We start from the raw sequence: 13,559 nt of genomic DNA, 5'->3' as shown, positions 1-13,559 counted from the left end.
AAGTGCTGGGTTTGCAATTTGAACGGCGTCATATTGGTAGGATGAATTGGAGAAACTAGTGCTGTTCTTGTGCTTCAGAAGTTGTTGTATGCATGGGTAGAGCATTCCAGTCTCCAGAAACCCCTTTTACAAGCCTTCACAGATAATAAATTTAAAAGGGTGAGGATTTGCCACAGATGTTAAATGAACTTTATTTTCATGTGTGTTGTGGGATGAAAAGGCATTTGTGAGAGGTTGCACTATCTCCAGCTTCAGGTTGTCTGTATACGGCAGCTTTCTCAAGCTTGCAGACTGAGGTGCAGGTATTCTGATGTTCTTTTATTTCCTAGAAATTAGTGAACGTGTGCTTAAGTCCAGCCTATGTTGTTTTATTGTCTCTGATATTCACTGACTTCGGAAGGACTACTTACTCTGGTGACTCCTTCATGTATTAGCATTATCAAAATAAGACTTTAGAGTAATGTCTAGTCAAAAAGAGGAGGCAATAAAGGTAATTAATTTGCCAGTTCATAGCGTGCCTATCTGCCAGTCTCCTTCCTTGTTGGATGGGATCTACAGAACAGATAGTTTGCTGTTAAAAAGCAGGGTGGAGAAGGATGAAAGTGCAGTAAGAATGACTTGCTGTTGTAGAGGGCTCATGGCCTGAGAATTCCTCTGGATTAGGGAGTAGCTTACTTGCAACGTGAGAAATGGAATATGCGCATCTGAACCAACTGCTGCCACAATAGAGCTACTAACACTGCCAGAACCAGCCTCAGAAGATACTCATCTCCGTTCTCTCTTAGGGAAAGGGAGGTAAAATTTGCAGTATATTGACCATACTGTTGCACAAGGGATGCCAAGAAAGGTTTTGCATGCAGAACGATGTATTTGCAGAGTCTGTAACCGATGGTATACATAGAACTCAAAGTTATCTCAGAGGGGAAAAAAATGAGAGAAAGGAAAAGAAGTTTAAAAAAACCACAACAAACTCCTCTGCCACTGTTAGTGAAACAGCATGGTCTCCAGCCAAGCCTCTTCCTTGGGCATGCTTTCCAGAGCAGTGGGTGCTGACAGCAAAGGTTTTTCACCACGTTTTGTCCTAGCGTGATACACTTTTCATCCCCACTCAAACACACTATTGCTTGTTACTGTTCACAATGGGATCAAAAGCATACTTGGGGTCCTGTGAGGACTGGTTTCTCAGCCTTCTGCATGTCTGTTATGGTGTAATGCTTACCTGCTTTGTTATCCACTGGGTTTTGTTCTTCTGCTAATATAAACAGAAAGTTCCAAACAGGTTATGAAGAGAGTGGGGGAGAAGAGGTGATTTTTTTTCCTAACGGCAGCCATTTACTCTGAAAAACCCAGCTTGACCTGGGGTTTGCACAGGCACAAAGGGGAAAACCCTGCCCTGGCAGATTCAGGAAAAACCCTTCTGCAACAGCCTAGGGCTTACCTGGAGGTTATGGAGCTGTGGGGGGCAGGCAGACTGCAGAGCTGCAAACAGAAGACCTGTGGTGTCACACAGGTTAAGGCACTAATGGCATTGTGTAACTACTGAAAGTATGTAAAAGATATAGGATACTTGCATCTTTAGGAAATGCTTTTGGAACTACTGGTGAACTCCGTTTCTGTAATGTATGCTCTGTTAAGTCTTCCAGCACTGCACTTCAGGAAATACTGAGAAAGGGTGTTGTCTTTGCTAGCAGTGGCTTACATCAATGTTTTATTTCGGCCAGTACCTTGCTGTTTCCCCTTCCTAGCTAAACTCCAAATACTCATTTCTGTTGCCTAGAAATGCTTCAAGGATGAAAATTGATCCTGACTTGTTGAAATTGACAGGTTAGTGGAAGACAAAAAAATTCATGTAGCTTGTTGAGCTGGTCTAACAAAAGCAGTTTAAATAAATTTCTTTCAGTGGAAGGAACTTCACCACCTTCACAACATGTTTGTCCCTAGGACTTAGATTAACATCCCATTTCTTACTTCTGACTTCTCAAATATAAGCACAGCTAGTAGGACTAAAAAAAAAGTAATAAAATAATAATAAAAAAGATCATTTTAGAAAAGAATATTTTGACATTCTAGAAGAGTGTGGATGACAGTTGACAGCTGCTTACCTTTTTGTTTTCTCCAGGTCACAATGCATCAACCAGATGAAAGAATTAAAAGAGCAATGTGAAGAAAGGATAGATGAGCTTACAAAAAAGGTTACTGATGTTCCACAAATCAAAGAAAACAAAGACGTATCAGAAGATTTGAAAAAAAGTAGCCAGGTATGGTTGGGTAATTTCTTAAAAATATTTCCGTTTGTAATTCCTGGGCAGTTTTCCACTATCTCCATGTAACCTTAGCCCTCCTCAGTAAGTTTTGCACTGATTTCCTTCACATTTGTTGGATATTTGTGATCGATGAGAAACTGAGTGATTGCAAGGACAGAACAGGCAAAAGGTTCTGCAGGAGACTTCAAATCTGTATCTCTGAGAGGGGCAGAATTTGAGAGGTGATGTTAGGAGTGGTGTGGAGCCTCTTAAAGAATATTTATGCTGCTGAGCTTTGTCTGACAGCTCCCTTTGACTTTGTAAAGGACTTAGTTGCTTTGTATGTTGAAGATGTGTGTTAAAGATGAGGATTAATTTTTAACAGTTCAGAGTAGCAACGAGCTGTAAGATACTGTAGTCCGAAGGTCTTTGAGGTGCATTGGCTATAAATTTTCACAGGAATCGTAATGTCAGCCTTTTACTGTGGGGACAAGGGGAAGATCAAATGTCTCAGGTATTTGCTTTTGGATATTCTGAGTCAAAGGACCATGTGACACGAGAAGGCTCATTAGGGTAGGGCAGGCTTGCCGCATAGAGTGACTGCATGGCAGCTGACTCTTTCTTCCTGGAGTAGAGAGGTCAGAGGAAGTCCTGAGAAGGAAATTTCAGATCATGCTGTTGCCTTGGCATGTGAATTATTGATGTTTCTTCAGTGAAGGATAGGACTTGACTGGCTATAGAATCATAGAATACTTAAGGTTGGAAAGGACCTTAAGATCACCCGGTTCCAACCCCTCTGCCATGGGCAGGGGCACCTTCTAGTAGGTGAGGTTCCTCAAAGCCCCGTCCAGCCTGACCTTGAACACTGCCAGGGATGGGGCACCCACAACTGTTCTGAGCATCCTGTGCCAGTGCCACACCACCCTCCTAATGTCTAATCTGAATCTCCCCTCTCTCAGTTTAAAGCCATTCCCCCTTGTCCCGTCACTACGTGCCCTCGTAAAAGTCCCTCTTCAGTTTTCTTTTTGGCCCCCTTAGTACTGGAAGGCTGCCCTAGGTTCTTCTTGGAGCCTTGTCTTCTCCAGGCTGAACAAGGCCAACTCTCTCAGCCTGTCTCCTTAGGAGAGGTGCTCCAGCCCTCTGATCATCTTCATGGTCTCCTCTGGAGTCACTCAAGCAGGTCCATGCCCCTCTGTGTTGGGGGCCCCAGATCTGAACACAGCACTACAGGTGGAGTCTCACAAGAGCAGAGTAGAGGGGCAGGATCACCTCCTTCGACCTGCTGGTCACGCTTCTTTTGATGAAGCCCTGGATACGGTTGGCTTTCTGGGCTGCCTGCACACACTGAAGCTGGCTCACGTTGAGCTTCTCATCAACCAACAGCCCCAAGTCCTTCTCTACAGGGCTGCTCTCGGTCCATTTTCTGCCCAACCTGTAGCTGTGCCTGGGATTGCCCCGATCCAGGTGTAGGAACTTGCACTTGGCCATGTTGAACTTCACGAGGTTGGCATTGGTCCACCTCCCTAACTCCTCTTGCTTTTCCCCATGCTATGCCCATTGCCTTAGAGGCATTTCAGTTGGGCCCCTGATGAAGCTGGCTTACTTACTGGCTGGAGTGACGGGTATTACTTTGTACTGCTCTTCAGGTGCTCCTTTGCTGACCTGTGATCCCTCTCCAGGCTCTAGGCATCTCCTATTGGCACCAGAATCAGACTGGTAGGAGTGAGATGAAGTGAGGTTCCCTTCCCCAGCAACTTTAGTTGAAAGCCACTTCCAGCAGCCTGGCAAGCCTGTGACTGAAGACACTCTTCCCTTTCTCCAAAGGTGGACCCCATCAGCCCCCAGTAGAGCATGTTTCTCAAAGTGAGTTCCATGGTCGAAGTAGCCAAACCCCTGGTTGTGGCACCTCTAACCATTTGTTGATTCCCCGCATTGATACAGACAGCCCTGGACACATGCAGTGAAGCTCCTGGGTTTGAAGGCAGCTAATTTATTTCTATGCACCAAAGCAGCCCTTCCTTCAGCCCTGTAAGGGCTAGTCACAAAGTTTACTTGTTTGCAGTGGGGCCTTTCCCCCACACCTTGGTGGGCAACTCTTATTGCAATATACGGTGGGGGTTTGGTTGTATATACCCTTTAGTCTTGGCTAGGAAAAGGCTACTAGAAGAAAGCATTTGGTGACTTGAGAAGTGGAAAGGGTAATGCAACAAGGATTGAAGCTGGGTTTTGCAAATAGCTGGAAATGGGTGGGGGAAAATGGCTGCAGCATCTGTCCAGAGAACCCTAGGTGCTCGGGTAATGGTTCCAGTTTGTGTCCAGTCCTGTATGTGAAATGGTGGAAAACTGCTGAAGCTTGATCCTGGAAACCTACATTGTGTGAGAGCTGAAAGATGGATGAAGCATTAGAAACAGTTAATGCTAGAGAAAAAAAAAAAAGGTGAAAGCTCTTGTTTGTCAATAATTTTTATCACGCATCAAATAAGTAAATAAAAAGTAATAATAGTAATAGTGAATATATGGTATAAGTAAACAAAAAGCCAATTTTGAGAGGACTTAATGTCAAGGTGTAAAATGCTATTTCAAAAGGTGATGTGGGGAAGAGCACAGTAGATAGGTGGTCAACTTTTGTGGCTTGCGGCAGAGTTCATTACAATTATTTGTACCAGATTTTTGTTTGTTTGTTTTGTGGTTTAGTTTATTTTTTACCATTTCCAGTTTGGAGGGGAAATCATCTCTGAAGGAACCTGAGGAGTGTGGCTGAGAGTGTGTTCTCTGCAGGAGAACTTCAATCTCCTGCAACAAGACCCATAGCTGAAGGCAGTCTATTCAAAGCAGGCAGTGGTTTTAGGTGGGGCACGTTATTTGTTCTCCTTTTAATCTATAGATGGGATGGTCCCAGTTGACATAACCACTAATACAGCAACAGCCTAATGGAATTCTGCCTGCTTGTCTTCCCTAGGATCTGTGACAGTGTTTCTTATGTCAAGATGTGCCTTTCTTAGTTGTTTGCCAAGGACTGCAGTTTCTTGCTTGTACAAAAGCTACTTAATGTTAGTGCAAGGTGACTCTGATGAAATCTGTGTACTTTTTTAGCTGTTGTTCTTAGCTGGAATAATTCCTGTTTGTAAGATGTATGTGCTTATGTAATGGAAAGGTTTAGTTAAAACAAAGAAAATGGGAGTCTTGGTTAATAAATACACAGCTTTTCTTACAGCTCTGCATTTAAAGAATGACGTACACTTCTCAGTTGAGGAATACAGAACATGTTCCAATTATTTTTTATTCAGTCGCTTCAACTTGAAAAATTTTCAGCATATATCCTTTTAAGTTACCATCATTAAAAATTACTGAGCTAGAAATTTAAGTTAAGGGCTTTTGCATGTATAATTAAGAGGTAGATTCTTGCTATTAAGTGCAAGCTCAGTATTTTTACAGAATTCGTGCCCTGCATAAAATGAAAAATGATCTGATGTTCAGTTTCTGATGATTTCTGCTATAGTGATTGATCTCAAGAGGTTGAACTATTTATAAAACAGAAGCATTTTTAAACACAACATTTTTGTTTTCATGATTGAAGGAAGGTGGAGTTCTGAATATCCTTACTGCAGTAATCAGATACTCTGTGGTGATACTTGCTGCTCATGCTTTCATAAAAGTTAATGCTTGATTATTTGTTGCTGACATTGGACTTCAAAGTGTTGACATAAGTTCTGCCTGGCTTTAAGCTTAAACATTTTCAAAACAGCCAAGTAATATCCTATAAATCATCTGCAGCTTTGGTTTTCATAGCTATTTAACCATTTCTTTCCACAGACATATTTCTGAATGACTGTGTGAACAACCTAGTGTTTTATTAATCTATGTAGAAAAATGGGTAGCTACAGTCTTACCAACAACTGTAACAGAAAACTTTAACTGTATTACTTTCTCCCATAAAAGTACCATAAGGTTTCCTATTTATTTGTACAGTATCAGGTATAAAAAAGGTTCATGTCTCTAATGTCTGTGTGCTTGTTCTTTCTCAACATCTTTTTGGTTTTTTTTTTAATCAAAACAAAATCCCAGGGGAAAAAAAAAAAAAGGAAGCCTTAGAACAGTTTCAGAACAAGTTGTTTGTCTGCACTGAAGCTGGTACAGTGCAGCACAGCTCCAGGCACATTTCATGCTCAGTGTTGGTGTGACTGAATTGACATAGCTCTCAGCCAATTAAATGCCAATATAAGTAAAACAGAATTTTAATTGCTATATTGGAGTATCTTCAAGGTGGTGTACATCTTAGCCCTTAATCTTTAAATAGGTCAGATGCTGAGAGCAATCTAGTACCAGTATTTAATATATTCTAAGTAAGCTCCATCACATTAAACAGATACTGCTGTCTAGCTGGTTAAGTTTTTCTTCTCTTAATCCTACATTCAACGTAGCTTAACTCCAGTTCTGTAAAGGCTTGCTTAACTGAAGTTTCATTATGCTGAAACTGAGTTTACCTGTTCCTGTAGATCACTAACAGTAGTTAATGTCATCTGGCTTTTTTCCTCTGCTGACCTTGACATGGTAGCAGGGCAACAGTGGAGAAATGTGTGCTGTTACCGTTCTGTGACCCTTGGAGTATAACAGGTAGTGTTCCTTGTGAAACACTAACCAAGAACAGTAACCTCATAATTATCTGCAATTGGATTAAAGAAGGTGTGTTAAATTCTCACCGTATGTTGTGCTGTTATATAGAAATATCCTTGCATGTTAAAAATCATATGGTACTTCCATCACCAACAAAAACTTCAGTCCAAGTATATCTTCAGTCAAGTATTTGAGTGTGCTAGGATTTTTTTTTTTTTTCTCCTGAATCCTTATCTAGCTTCCACTTCTCTTTCCAAATAGTTAGGAACAGCTATATATACCAATGCTTATCTGTGCACATTCATGTTATAGGCCAGTATTCAACTGTCAACCTTGGAGCAAACTGAGTTCAAGCAGGCTGACTTGGAACACCAGAAACCCAATGAAGATGGACCTAAAGCAGTACCTATGGTAAAAAATACAGACCTGCTGGAGGCTAAAGGTGAGATGGAAATCACGATCTGACAATCAGTTGGTTAAGAACATTTGTAATTTAATTGAACATTTAAAAAACATTTTTGTACACAAGATAAAAAAACAACACCAGTAGACTGAACTTTAAGCAATTTTCCAGCTGTGGAGAGGTATAATATTTGTTCAAGCATTTTTATTACTAACATTTCTATGGTTCAGTTTTGTTTAATTGACAAGTTGCATGTAAAGGAAAATACAGATATTTACAACTCTGAAGTCATCCTCATTTAATATGGAGAAATTGCTGTTGGAAGCAATGATTTTCACATTTAAAAGACTTGCTTTCTTAGTAAGTTTGACGCATCTAGCCTGCTACTCCTCCCTATGGAATAGCTGAAAGTTAGGCTTTAAAAAAAACACACCTCCATGCTTCCCCTGGGTTGTCAATGAGCAAAATGCAAGTAAGGAAAATGATACACAGGAAATCAGGTTAGTTAACCTAATGTTGCTTGTGATACTAAACTTGCAGAAACTTATTAATTTGAATAGATGTATTCTCATGCGTTAATCTCGCACAGTACTGTGTGTGATAGAAATTCAATTTCCTATTTAATTATTCTTATATGCTATCTTAAATTAACAATCTGGGGAGCATGCAACTTTCATTTTAGACAACTAGCAACTGAAGACAACATCTATACATGGTTTCTTCAGGCAAGATTTTTTTTTTTCCCTCGTTAAAAAGACAGATACACAGGGAAAAAAAGTATGGTCATGTCTGCTAAAAGTAACATCCCTCCTGCACTTCCCCCATTAAAAATTAGAGCAGCCTTGATTTATTTGCAAATCTGCCCATGTGACTGCTTTGTCTTAAGCTACTTTTGAACACCAAATCGGTTTTACTGTTGGTAAGTAAATGCGACAGGAACCTCACACTTATATAGCACACTGCAATCTTTATTTAAAGTGTTTGTTTCACCTGCCCTATTTATTAACTGCACATATAAAAAATTTAAGTAGGTAGAAGTATGAAACTGTTGACAACAAACAATGGCTCATCCTTTACCCGATGTGGTTGGAAGATTTCTTTCAGAGGAAGAACAAGAATGGACTGAGAAAGATGAAGCAGTATTTATTAAAGATTTTTAACTTGTGCCACCACTGAAAGGCATTAAATTTTTTAACTCAGAATCATTTTTATTGTTTATAGAAAGAATAAATGGCCTAGCTGACATCAGAAAACAGGAGCCTAAGGCAGAAGAGGAGAAGCTCTCTAGTCAAGTGGAAGACCTGCGGGATCCACTCAAAGCTGCTGCTGGTCATGAAGAGATGCTGCCTCAGTCAGAGAAGGAGCTGAATCCTGAAGATGAAAAACAAGCAGCTGGGCAAGATGTGTTACAGCTGGCTGCAGAGCAGGCTGCCAGTGAAGAAGCTGAGAGGGAGCAGCTCCTGAATTATGATGCTAAGCTGGACTTGCCCCCCATAAAGGCTGGTATGTAGCATGCCACATATTGTTAAGCAGTAAAGACGTGAAAGTGTGGAATAGGGCACGATTTCTGCAGCAGTGGTGACAGCTGGCCAGACTTAGTATAGGTTCCTCAAAGGTTAACATGAGATGTAAAAGGTTAGCCTCCAGCAGTGTTCTACAGTCTGTGTATAAAGATGGAAGCTTCTGTTTGTACAACATGGAGCTAACCAGGATGCATTCTTCTGCATCACTATAGTAGCCTTCCTGTCTACCTCCATTAACTGTACAAGGCATTTGGGGAAATCAGTCCCAAAACTGGTATTGAGGCTTCTTAAGAATGATGCATTTGAGAAGGATGAGATATTGACCATCCAAAGCATTGATGGAGAAGAGAGACACTGTAATAATGTTTTGCATATAGTCTTCTTATAGTGTTGTATAAATGCTAGCTATCCCTATTTCAAAATAAGCTAGCATGCATACAACTCTACCTAAGGCTTCAGGTATCTACAGTTTATTGTTGTGAGTTTGCAAACTGGAGATCAAATATTGCAAAGGTGCCAGTTTCTGGCATCTGCCATATATGACCCTGAACCATGTGTCTCTATAGCAGAGTACTGATGTTGTTCCTAAAGCTGACCAGGATCTGGACATCTCTCTGTCTTGAGGAACTTGGTCTCAGGTGGACTTAGTAGCCCAGAGTAATCACAAGGAAGACTTACAGCAGTCAGAGCAGGAACTGATGTCCACAAAAAATGCTGCTTGTGCTTTTCTAGTAAACACAGTCATAGAATCACGAGTAACGACGTTAATGCTGTTGATAACTTGGCAGGGATAAATAACCTTATCTGCATTGTTAAAGCAGTATTTTTCCAACTGCTCTGAAAAGATGCTGGCCAGTGCAGGTTGTTCTGTCCCCGAAAGAGATGTGAATAGAAGTTATGTAAACTGCTTCCATTTTAACAGAAAAAGATACCAGAAAGATTAGGTTAAAAAAACCCCATCTGATAATCGGTGCAAGAAAAAGCTCTGCCATGTAGCCTGTGAAATGTAAGCATGAGCTAGGAAGACTCGCAGGATGTTCTTCAGCCTTGATTATTAACAAAAATGCCACAGTTTACTGCATAGGTTCCCTGTAGACAAAGGTATAAAAAGATTTCTGCTACATTCTCTGAACATCCTTTCTCTTCCAATAAAATCTTCATTTAAAAAGTTTGAGACCTTTAGGTCTCTAACTGTAAACATCTATTTGATATGGTTGTCTGAACATGGACAACTTAAGGCTAAAATTTTTTCAAGCCTGTTTCTAAGCCAGTTACTAATTAGAAGGCTTGGCTTAAGAACATTCAGAACCAGACTCCTGTCTCTCTTTCTAGGGTATGGTTTTTTTTCTGTCTGGTTAACTGAAAAATAAGGGTAGTAGTTTGGCAATCAGAAATAATGTTTCCATTTACTTCTGAGTTCTTTATATAAATAATTCTTAAAATAGTCAATAAAAGTTACTGGAGATGAATTAAAGGCAGACTGAAAAAAATCTTCACTGTAAAAGCACTGTGTGTTAAGTTAGCACATCATTACTTTTTTTTATGCCATAATCACATCTTTCTGCTTGGTGGATAAACTAAAGGCAGGCAGAAAACTGAGTCAAGTTTTAGCAGTGGTGGCAACACATTTCAAAGCAACACCACAGTCAAGTTCTCAGCATTGGAGTCAGGTTTTACTTTTACTTAGGCTGTCCCTTAATATATTCTGAAATTGTTTAATGCTTTTGCTTTCTGTCCACCTGAGTGCTGGCTGAGTCTTATTACACTTCCTAAATCCCAAAAGATTCTTTTTCCCTAGTTCTTTAGACAAGGTTTACAGGAAAAGCTGCTCTGAAATTTAAAAGGAAAAATAATATAAAAACCTATTGTAAACAGCCATTCAGTCATCAGCAAAGCAAATTCTCTGGAAGTTTATTACAGTAACTAACTGTCTCTTGTGCAGGTGACTTCATGGTATAGCATGAACCTAATTAATTTTAATATTTTTCCAGACAAACAGGAACATGAAGCACTGAAACAAGATAGGGAAGTTGATTACAACTTACATGAGAATGAAGCTGAATCAGAAATGGACAAGCAAGCAGCACTTGCAGGGATTGAAAATGGTAAAAAAGAAAAAACGTTTTAACCCAAGTACTACATGCTGAAAAGTTTGAGATAATATTTTGAACATTATCCTGTAGCAGATACAGGTAGCTATTTTGTATTTCTTCTTTGAACTTTCCCTCATGTGGACAGTGTGACCTACTTTCTGTCTAGCATCACTAAGTTACTGTTTAACATGCACTGGGAAGGGACTGTATCTGCACCTTTATTGTATGGTACTTAACAGTCCATTCAGAATTTCTCCTGCTGTGTTCTAGATTTTCCACATGAAGAACTATCACTTCTACCTCTCAAAGAGATTTATATACCTTTTTTTTTTTCCTAATTAGTTCAAAACCCGGAAGATACAAGGAACCACTTATCTGAGCATAGCAAAGAATGACAGAGGTTGTGAACACAGGAAGTTCAGGATGCAGCTTAAGTCACTTCTTCATATAAATGCAGCAAGGATGAGAGCAAATTTATCTGAGAATCTTTTCATTATGTTCTCAAGACTTCAGTAAGAGCCTAAATGAAGTAGTGTTTTCTTGTGAAGTTTTAGTACTGTTTCAGTGGTAAAAAAAAAAAAATCTTAAATCTCTGGAGGCTTGTTTAAAAGCAGCCTGACCTCTGCAATAACTCCTTCCTACTGATTATAGATTTGAAACCAGCTAGCAGTAAGCGTAGTAACTTTGAAGTCGGCTAACTTGTATAGTCATACTACAGAAACAGTATCTGTGCGTTGGTGGTAGATGAGAGTCCTCTGCTGAGGACAGATCTTTCCCCTGAGCAGTGCAGTAGAGAAATTCCAGCCTAGTTTTCAAAGGAGGTTAAGAGCAGATAACTTGACATAACATGGGAAGGATGAAAAATGACCCAGGCTGCTGTTTACCACTGTTGTGCCTGTTCTGGCACATTTTATTGAAATGTGGGAAGACTTCAAAAGCATGATCGTAATCCTTGGATACTTTCCAGTACGATATATTTTCCTGGGCCTCTGAAGAGAAATTACTGGTTTACACTGCAACCAGCTGAAGCGCCTACAAGAACCTGGTTGTGTTCTTAGCTTTTAGGTTAAGGAAAGAAAGACTTGGACAATAGTGCCCTCTCATTAAGAGAGGAGCCAGGGAGAAAGCTGGTTTAGACCTCTGTTCACAAGATGTGTGCCACAGTATGGTTCAGTTACCACTAACTTGCACAAGTTTATAGAGAGTAAAAATTTCATCTGAACTTTTCATGACAGAAGCTATCTGAAATGATGTGCTACAACTACCCTTCACTCCAACCAGCTGCTATCCTCCACTAAAAAGCAAAAAGGCAAATGCTTGCCTTGTAGAACAGCAATCATCTCAGCTGTTCAGTGACTAATATTCTCTGCTGGACTTCTGACAAAGGTAAACTAGACAATGCATTTACGAGACACCTCAATGTTTCTCACAGGTGGAGCTGCAGTTCTGTGAAGTCCTATGTTATGTATAGTATATCTTATTGCTAATATTCTGTAGCCTTTGTCATTTCTGTAACTTGTTGAATGTAAACTAGAAACTAGTTTATTTGTGATAACCTAGAAATACCTTCTGGTACCTGCAGTGTGTAGCCAGCTTGTTGGAAGTTCTCAAGCCTGGCACCTGTGTTCGGAGCAATCTTTGTGAATATGAACCAACCGCTGTCAAGGCAGCATGGGAGCTTCCTAACCATGAATTCAAAAACCCCACAACTGGCTCTTGGCTTTCCCTCTTCGTTGTGTAACTGTTTCTGTGGGGTGTCATTCCTTAATGTATTAGTTTACAACTCCTGTACCTTACTTAAGCTGCCTAAATATGCACGTGGAAGGTTGGTTCATTTGTATATGAAGAATATGAGTTGTCACAGATGAAATGCAGAGCTCAAGTCAAATGGTGCCTATTAAGCCTAAATACATAAACAGTTCACTGATAGTCTTGCTACATGTAACTTGAATTCTTGTAAGAAGAGGATTAACTGCCATTACTGAATTCTTTGTTGCTCGTTTTCTCACTATTGAAGTCAGACTTCATGGTTCTGGGCTACTAGTGCCAGTGTAGCAGGGAAAACAAATCCTTGTAATCTGGAGAGAAAAGGAGGTATGTCTGCTACATACAATTTTAAATTAAAGGAGTTTTAGCTGAACAAAACAATAGATTCACTTGGAACTGTGATTTACATAATGTTTCCTATCACTAAAGATTTTAGTTGCCTAAGGCAGGGAAAGATCTTTGCTGTAATCATCTTGGGGTTAAATAACACTAGTTGTTGCTGTTTTTTTTTTAAATTTCATTTTAGATAAGCATTTTAAAATAAAAAATAGTCTTTGCTGCTGTGTACTCACCTTATTCTGTACAGTTTATATATTTTTAATGTTCATGAAAATTAGAAAGGTGTAATTTTTTCCTTAGTTTTGTAAATTAAGTGGAACTTGGTTTCTCTTCTACTTTCTGCTTCCTTTCTTTGGAGAAATGCTAAAGGCTACCCCTGAGCTGCTGTCATGTAGATCAACATTTTTAAGACAGTTAAGACTGGTGATGTTTAAGACAGTTAAGACTGCCTTTACTGAAAGGCAGTAAAAGCCAGATGAATTCTCAATGCCTGCACTAGAGCCAGTTTGCCAACTTTACAGCCACATTTTCCATGATTTTGATTACTTTCATAGCAATACAGAAGTACATTAATCAT

The 13,559-nt window shown here is 39.8% G+C and overlaps 1 protein-coding gene across 2 annotated transcripts in view; it reads left to right on the top strand.

Moving 5' to 3' along the window:
- GOLM1 (golgi membrane protein 1) overlaps positions 1-12,200 on the top strand; it is a 34,931-nt gene extending 22,731 nt beyond the window's left edge. Inside the window, exons 6-10 of one of the 2 annotated variants that reach the window (XM_061456297.1) lie at positions 2,120-2,258; positions 7,170-7,299; positions 8,482-8,763; positions 10,775-10,888; positions 11,219-12,200. In XM_061456297.1, coding sequence (XP_061312281.1) covers positions 2,120-2,258; positions 7,170-7,299; positions 8,482-8,763; positions 10,775-10,888; positions 11,219-11,271 — 718 coding nt within the window. In that variant the 3' untranslated portion in view covers positions 11,272-12,200. The remainder of the gene's footprint in view (positions 1-2,119; positions 2,259-7,169; positions 7,300-8,481; positions 8,764-10,774; positions 10,889-11,218) is intronic. The other variant, XM_061456298.1, reaches the window with a different exon arrangement.
- The last annotated feature ends 1,359 nt before the right edge of the window (positions 12,201-13,559 follow it).

The sequence above is a fragment of the Pezoporus flaviventris genome, unplaced genomic scaffold, assembly GCF_033815535.1.
Source record: "Pezoporus flaviventris isolate CSIRO_AGI_PZ_B2104156 unplaced genomic scaffold, CSIRO_AGI_Pfla_v1 ptg000022l, whole genome shotgun sequence".
NCBI classification, from domain to species: Eukaryota; Metazoa; Chordata; class Aves; order Psittaciformes; family Psittacidae; genus Pezoporus; species Pezoporus flaviventris.
Note: the sequence above shows the minus strand (reverse complement) of the source record. Positions and strands in the feature narration are given on the sequence as shown.